This window comes from Carlito syrichta, unplaced genomic scaffold (genome assembly GCF_000164805.1).
Source record: "Carlito syrichta isolate Samal-C Ts95f unplaced genomic scaffold, Tarsius_syrichta-2.0.1 Scaffold303154, whole genome shotgun sequence".
In the NCBI taxonomy this organism is placed as follows: Eukaryota; Metazoa; Chordata; class Mammalia; order Primates; family Tarsiidae; genus Carlito; species Carlito syrichta.
Window position 1 is genome coordinate 125,590 of NW_007247250.1, and position 8,550 is coordinate 134,139.

Sequence of the window (8,550 nt, forward strand, 5' to 3'; positions counted from 1 at the left end):
TAGGGTCCTAGTGCCCGCTGCGCCGAGGTTCCCTGAATCGGCCCACTTCGCTCAGAGGCCCTGGGCTCTCAAGGCCACCCGAAGGGCCCGAGGAGTCCATCTGCAGCCAAGAGTCGTCCCTACAAAAGGGGTCCCAGAGTGTGGCTTCTGGAGCCTGGACCCACCTCCTGGGCTCTTCCAAACACCTGGGGCTCATTCAACTCATTCATTTATGCAGCACATGTTGATAGCTCCCATGTTTCAGGCAGTGTTGCTAGGGATACATCAGTGGATGAGATCGACAGGCTTCCTGCTCTCAAGCGGCTTAAATTCCAATGAGGAGAGAGGGGAGGGAGACTATATGTGAACCAACGCATAGATAAGAACATAAGCGATAGTGGAATATATTACACAGAAAAAAAAACAGGGCCTAGGGATGGTAAGTAGGGGGAAGGACCACTTTTGCGGGTAGTTGATGTGATATTTGAGCTGAGACCTCACTGCTGAGCAAAGTCAGCTATGCGAAGATCTGGGGGAAGTGTTCTCTGGCAGAAGAAATCGCAAGAGCAGAGCCCTGGGGTGAGAAGGAACCTGGACTGTCCCAGAAACAGCAAGGTCAATATGTCTGCAACCGTGAGTGGAGAAGAGAGTGATCAGAGCTAAAGGAGGAGAGAAGGGCAGATCATGTGGTGTTTCAAAGGCTTTGGGAGGAGCTTGGATTCTTTGAGCAGGGGAAAGATGTGATCTGATTTATTTTTTAACAAGATCACGCTGGCTGCTGGGCAAAGGCTCAACTACAGAAGGGCAGGAGTGGAAGCTGGGAGTCTAACTAGGAGGCTCCTGCAGACCCCCAAATGGGGGAAGATGGGTAACCAGGTTAGAGTGTTGGCAGTCGTCTGATGCCAGATAAGTTCTGGAAGTAGAACCAGCAGGACCTGCTAATGGATCAGATGTGACATGTGACTGTAAAAGTGGAGTCAAGGAGAAATCCTGGCAACTCTCATACACTGCTGGGGAGAGGTCGATGGGCAAAACTACTTTGGAAAACTTTGGCCACAGCTATTAAAGCTAAACATACTTTGCCCTAGCTATTCTTTTCCTAGGTGAATACCCAAAAGAAATGGCTGCTCACATTCTCCAAAAGATATTTACAAGAAGTCCATAGGGGCAATATTCATTAGCCCGAAGCTGGGAATGCCCCAAATGTCCATCAACAGTAAAATGAAAAAATAAGTTATGGTGCATTCACACAATGGGATGCTACATAGTACCAAGATTGAACGATCTATAATTCACAGAACAGTATGGATGACTCCCACAAATATAACTTTGAGCAAAAGAACCCAGACACAAAAGAATACATATCTTACTATTTAAATGAAGTAAAAAATAATCTAAGTCTATCTAACCTGTTAGAAATACAGCAGCCAGTCGGGCTCAGTGGCTCAGCCTGTAATCCCAGCACTTTGGGAGGCCGAGGCAAGTGGATTGCCTGAGCCCGCGGGTTAGAGACCAGCCTGGACAACTTGGCGAGATCTGTCTGTACAATAAATCAAAAATTAGCCAGGTGTGGTAGCGCACACCTGTAGTTTCAGCTACTTGGAAGACTGAGGCAGAAGGATTGCCTGAACCCAGCAGGTTGGTGCTGGGGTGGCTGTGAGTGTGCCACTGCACTCCAGCCTGGGTGATGGAGTGAGACTCTAACTAAAAAAAAAAAGAAAGAAAGAAAGAAAAAAAAATACTGCAGTTGTCAGTAGTGGCTCATGCCTAAAATTCCAGCATGTTGGGAGGCCAAGAAGGGAGGATTGCTTGAGCCTCGGGATTCAAGACCAACCTAGGCAACATAGCAAGACCTCATCTTTACAAAAAAATTAAAAAATTAACTAGGCATGTTAGCCCACCTATAGTCCCAGCTACTCAGGAAGCTGAGGCAGAAGGATCACCTGAGTCCAGGAGGTCAAGGCTGCAGTGAGCCATGATCAATCGCAATGCTGCACTCCAGTCTAGATGACAGATACTCTGACTAAAAAGAAAAAGTAATGGGCAACCTCTTTCAGGTCCCCTCCCACTATGGGAGCTTTTCTGACTTCTTAATAAATCCTACTTTCAAAAAAAAAAAAAAAAAGTAATGAAAGCAGTACTCTTGGGGAGAAGAGATTGTGATTGCAAGATTGCAATAGAGCTTCTAGGGTGCTGAAAACATTTTGTTTCTTAGTCTGGGTACTGGTCATACAGTTGTGTTCAGTTTGTGAAAATTTCTTGAAATGTACACTTATGATCGGTGCATTTGTTTGTATATTTTATTAGAGCAACGGTTCTCAACCAGGGACAGTGTTGCTCACCAAAGGAAATTTGTCAATGTTCAGAGACATTTTTGGTTGTCACAACTGGAGGAAGAGTGGTACAGGCATCTAGGGGCTAAAGGACTCTTATGCCATCTGGGCTTGTACCAAGACTGCCTGGCCGACAGTCACAGGTTCACTGTTATTTGCTGTACCCCTTCCCCACACTGGGGCCTGGGTTCGCAGAGGAGGGCTGACCCTGAGCGGGCTCAGCATCTGACCATGAATCTTACCACCTCCTCAGGAAGACACCAAATATCCTACAATGTACAGTAAAGGGTATACAGTTACAGCATAGGACAGTCCCCCACCTCAAATCATCCAACCCAAAATGTCAACCACACAGAGGTTGAGAAACCCTGTACTGGAATCAGAAGTTTAAAAACTGATTCCTAGATTTTAGGACAAATGTGGTTTGCAGCTCGATTGAGGGTGGATGATGTCTTTTATTGAAGGAGCAGGTGTGGATGGTGGAGCCTAGGAGCTCCATTTAGACCTGTTAGGTTGAGGTACCTAAGCATAAAGAGCAGGCTGGAGTGCAGTGGCACGCTCAAGGCCACCACAGCCTCGACCTCCTAGGTTCAGGTGATCCTTCCGCCTCAGCCTTCCAAGTAACTGGAACTATAGGTGTGCGCCACCATGCCCAGCTAACTTTTTTGATTTATTGTAAAAACGAGGTCGCACCAAGTTGTCCAGGCTGGTCTCGAACCCCTGGACTCAGGTCATCCTCTCACCTCTAGGCTCAGATGATCCTTCCGCCTTAGCCTTCCAAGTAGCTGGAACTACAGGTGTATGCCATGCCCGGCTAACTTTTTTGATTTGTTGTAGAGATGAGGTCTCACCAGTTGCCCAGGCTGGTCTCAAACCCACAGACTCTGGCAATCCTCTCACCTCGGCTTCCTCCCAAAGTGCTGGGATTATAGACTTGAGTCACTGTGCCCGGAAAGATGCTATTTAAAGCCATGGGCTACTGGAGTCACAGGGATAAGTGTACACAGAGCAGAGAAGACCCAGGATTGAATACAAGGACACTATCACTGGAAAGAGGAAGATTCAGCCAGTGAGGGGGAGGAGAGGCAGAAAGAGGGAGCATTCCAGAGACCAAGTGAAAAAAGAGTTTTAGGAAGAAGGGCACTGTCAACTGTGCCAAACATGCAGAGAGGTGGATTAGGATGAGCACAGAGGAGCGCCTGTTGCATCTGGCTACTGGGGGATTGGAGGTGGCTTTGAAGAGGGTGCAGTGGGGTGGGAGCCAGGCTGGAAATGGTGGAGGAGAGAATGGGAATTGAGGCGGTGGAGACCATGCAGTGGGGAAGATTTAATGGAATAGTGTCTAGAGGGATTTTTTTTTTTTTTTTGAGTCAGGGCAACTTTGTTGTCCAGGCTGGAGTGCAGAGCATCATGGCTCACTGCTCCATCTCCTGGGTTCAGGCGGTTCTCCCATCTCATCCTCCAGAGTACCTGGGACTACAGGTGCGCACCACCACACCCAGCCAAGGTCTCACTATGTTGCTCAGGAAGAGGAAGTTTAAACAATCCATGTTAAGGAATGTTTGTATACCGATGGGAGTGGGTTCTTCCTAAGCAAGAAATAGATGAGTGAGGAGAGAGGGGCTTTCCCAGAGGAAGCTCGGGAGGCAGTTCTCTGAACTCCTCCATGAACTCCCACTTGGGCTACAGGTGTAGAAGACCATCAGATCTGATCAAGCCTGTCACTTCACTCACTTGCTCAACCTTCCATCAAGTCCCTCTGCTATCTTGTGAGGGCAAATCCATCCTCCCTAGCCTGGCATTCAGACCTTCTGTCATCTAACTCTGATCACCATTCCCATCCCAAACATTCCAGAATCCTCTCCCCTCTTTTCTTATCCACCCGCTGCTACCCTACACTCAAGTTCTGAGCCATGTGCAGTTCCTCAAACACCCACTGCTTTTTCTCTTCTCCCAGTATTTCCACCAAAAGTCCACATTCAAATCCCACTGTCACCACTCATTGTCACTTGGGGTGAGTTTTGTAACTCTCTGTGTCATCTGTAAAACAGGGGATTAGTGATGGCAATAATAATAGTATCTATAAGGTAATAATAGTACCTATCTCATCTGGTTTTGTTTTTCTCATTAGAGATGGGGGTCTCACGACATTGCCCAGGCTGGTCTTGAACTCCTAGGTTCAAGCAATCCTCCTGCCTCAGCCTCCCAAAGTACCAGGATTGCAGCTGTAAGCCACTACGCCCAGCCACGTCTGGTAGTTTTAACAGACGTAAAGCACCTGGCACATGGGGGGGAGCAAAAAACTTGGAATTTATTAAAAATTGTTTAATTATGCCTATGTTTAACCTTCAGTCAACTTCAATGTACTCTCCATTTGATGCAATATGCCTATCATGACACTTTTTCCACTGCTGAGAATAGTTTTTTAAACTCATCGATTTTGATGCCTAGTGCGTCTGTAGTTTTTTGCTTCACCCCTTCCACATCAACAAAATATTTCCCCTTGAGGACTTTTTTCACCCAGGGGGGAAAAAAAAAAGTACCTTGGGGAGAGATCGAGTAGGGAGGGTGGAGTCATGCTGTTTTTGGTCCAAAACTACTGAACCCTCAGTGCAGTGTGGGTAGGTACATTGTCAACCTGTTTGCTGTTTCTCCCACAAATCGTGATACCACCTTCTCAAAACTTTCAGATACAAATTTTGGTTGGCCATTTGATCCAGAGAAACACATTCCAAGTGTACTACAAGGGGTCTGCCCTCCAAAAGATAATTACTGGTTTTGTGTCCCTCCTCATACATTTATAGGCATAATACATATATAAATAAAGTCTGCTCCCAAAGATTAAAGAATCCAAGTTTATTAGAAACATTGCCAACAAAAAAGGTGGGAAGAGAGGGCCCAGCCCACCTCCGCTCCTCCCTGTCCTCCAGAACAGAACACCAGTTTGTATCCAGCAGACTGGCTCCCTCCCCATCGGGGATGGTCCTGGTGGGGATTCATGTGGCACCACCCAGTAGGATGACAGCCCTAGTCCTCAGGGCACTGCAGGATGTCAAAGGTCACATAGCCAACTTGATCCACCTGGTTCACCTCTTTCCGGGAACTCACACGCCAGTAGAAGCGGTCCTGGCAGAAGTAGGCTTTCTCTGCAGGGAACAGGTAGGCATGAGAGGGGTGACTCCAGCTCCACCATATAGACAGAAATAGCAGCCAGATCTCAACAATCATCCCTCCTGCCATTTCTAGAAATGTCCAAGGTTTCACATGACACACACCTCCATCTCTCCCACCGGCCTGTAAGATGCTCGAGGGCACAGACTTCAATGCCCAAGGTACTGGCACAGAGCCTGGCAATGTACATTTTGTGAATAAACTAACAAATAAAGAAATGGGTGAACTATCTTAGAGCTCAGAACAATTCGCTCAACATTCATTCATTGATAAAAAAAATTCAATCATTCATTCAACAAGTATTTATTTATTTATTGAAACAGGGTCTCACTCTATTGCCCAGGTTGGAGTGCAGTGGCAATGATCATGGCTCACTGCAGCCTCAAACTCTTGCATTCAGGTGATCTTCCTGCTCCAACCTCCCAAGTAGCTAGAACTGCAGGTGTGTGCCACCATATTTTACTAATTTTTTAATCTTTTGTACAGATAGGTGTCTCACTATGTTGCCCAGGCTAGTGTCAAACTCCTGGTCTCAAGTGATTCTTCCACCTCAGTCTCGCAAAGTACATAACTGGGATTATACACTTGTGCCACCCTACCCAGTTGTTCAACAAGTATTTATTAAGCACCTACTATGTGCTCTGTTCAAGGCAATCAAAGAGGAAAAATATGCAGGCATGATCTCAGTTCTTTTGGTACTAACACTCTAGTGAGGTGAGACAGATAATTAATAAGATAGGTTTTGAAATGTAGAAAGCTAAGGAGGAAGCCATGCTCGGTGGCTTAGCCTGTAATCCCGTGCCTTTGGAAGGCTGAGGTGAGTAGACTGCCTGAGCCCGCGGGTTCGAGACCCGCCTGGGCAGCGAAACCTCATCTCTACAATAAATTTAAAAAATCATCCGGGCGTGGTAGCGTGCGCCTGTAATTCCGGCTACTTGGAAGGCTGAGGTGGAAGGATCGCCGGAGCCCAGCAGGTGGAGGTTGTGGTGGCCGGGAGCGGCCACTGCACTCCAGTCTGGGTGACAGAGTGAGACTCTAACTCAAAAAAAAAAGAAAGCTAAGGAGGAGATGAAAACAAGTAGGTAAGGCTGGGTGCAGTGGCTCACATCTGTAATCCCAGCACTTTGGGAGACTGAGGCAAGAGAACTGCTTGAGCCCAGGGGTTCAAGACTAGCCTGGACAACATAGTGAGATCTCATCTCTACAAACATAAAAAAAATAAACCACCGGGCTCGGTGGCTCAGCCTGTAATCCTGCGCCTTTGGGAGGTTGAGGTGAGTGGATTGCCTGAGCCCGTGAGTTTGAGACCCACCTGGGCAGGCGAGACCTCATCTCTACAACAAAATCAAAAAATTAGCCAGGCTCGGTGGCTCAGCCTGTAATCCCGCGCCTTTGGGAGGCTGAGGTGAGTGGATTGCCTGAGCCTGCGAGTTCTCGACCCGCCTGGGCAGCGAGACCTCATCTCTACAATAAATCAGAAAAAATCAGCCAGGCGTGGTAGCGCATGCCTGTAATTCCGGCTACTTGGAAGGCTGAGGCGGAAGGATCGCCGGAGCCCAGCAGGTCGAGGCTGCAGTGGCTGTGAGCACTACACTCCAGCCTGGACAACCGAGTGAGATTCCAATTTAAAAAAAAACAAAACAAGTAGGTAAATAGATAATAAGGATCAAGAAAGGTCTCTGAAATGGTGGCCTTAGCACTGAGACCTGAAGAATGAGAAGGGAGCAGCCCAGTGTCAATCTGTGAGGAAAGCCTTCCAGATAGACAGAACAACTGGTACAAAGGCTCTAAGCCAGGAATGACCTTGATCTGTTCTAAAAGCAGCCAGTGTGGAAGAAGTGGAGTAAATGGCAGGAATACAGAGGAGATGCAAACTCAAAGGGGGGAAAGAGGGAGGGCCAGATCCCCTTAGCTTCTTTGACCTTGGAATGGGTCTGGGGTCACTCCCAAGACCATTGCCCTCCACTCCTGCCCCCTCCTTAATCTCAGGAAATACATTACAGATATTGGACAACTAGAATGGACCGGGATGTTTGTAAAGGAGATGGCAAAAAAAATGACAGATTCAAAAAAGATTTGGGCAGTTGAGTTAACAGACCCTGTGAACTGGTTATATATGAGAGGTAAGAAAGAGAAAGCAAGCCGGGCTCGGTGGCTCAGCCTGTAATCCCGTGCCTTTGAGAGGCTGAGGTGAGTGGATTGCCTGACCCACCTGGGCAGGCGAGACCTCATCTCTACAATAAATCAAAAAAAAAAAAATTAGCCGGGTGTGGTAGCGCGCGCCTGTAGTTCCAGCTACTTGGAAGGCTGAGGCGGAAGGATCGCCAGAGCCCAGCAGGTCGAGGCTGCGGTGGCCGGGAGCGGCCACTGCACTCCAGTCTGGGCGACAGTGAGACTCCAACTCAAAAAGAAAAAGAAAAAAAGAGAAAGAAAATGCAACTCCAGCTGTCATCCCCATTTTACAGATGGGGAAACCGAGGCTCTGAGGGTAGCAACAACTTGCCTAGAGACACACGGCTATGAACTCTTATCTGCCACCATATCCCCACAGTGCCTGGCACAATCTAGGCAGCAGATGACTATTGTCTAATAAAGGAATGAGCCTCCATGGAAAGGAGGCTCCTATGTCCTATACTGGAGGGGAAAGAAATTCCAGCCGGGGAGGCAGGAAATCTGGGTCCCAGCCTTGGTTGTGACTCCCTGTATGACCTAGAGAAGGTTGCTGCCTCTACAGGGATCTTAGCTGTGCTGGAGTGTTTGCCTCAAGGGCTTTTTCTTTCTCGTGACCAATCACTAAGGCTGGGTAGCCCACCGTGGTGGCTCATGAAGGGCCCCTCCCCTGCCCGCGGCCTCGGCCCTCACCTCGGTACTGGAAGACGCCGTGCGAGTTCAAGGGCACTCCGGGGAACATGTGGTCCACCGGGCTGGCACTCCCAGGATCCACCGTCTGCGTCTTCACGTCGAACCTGCGGGAAGGCGGCGAGGACACAGGTGCTGAGCCGGCGGGCGGGCGGACGGCGCCCGGGCTCCCCCTGCCGGCGGCCACGGCGGCCACGGCGGCTCTCAC

The 8,550-nt window shown here is 48.5% G+C and overlaps 1 protein-coding gene across 1 annotated transcript in view; it reads right to left on the reverse strand.

Annotated features, from left to right (window-relative positions):
• Positions 1 to 5,148: 5,148 nt before the first annotated feature.
• Positions 5,149 to 8,550, reverse strand: part of MMP9 (matrix metallopeptidase 9) — a 9,124-nt gene continuing 5,722 nt past the window's right edge. Inside the window, exons 12-13 of the mRNA XM_008057913.2 lie at positions 8,346 to 8,449; positions 5,149 to 5,458 (exon numbers count right to left, since the gene is read on the reverse strand). Coding sequence (XP_008056104.1) covers positions 5,340 to 5,458; positions 8,346 to 8,449 — 223 coding nt within the window. The 3' untranslated portion in view covers positions 5,149 to 5,339. The remainder of the gene's footprint in view (positions 5,459 to 8,345; positions 8,450 to 8,550) is intronic.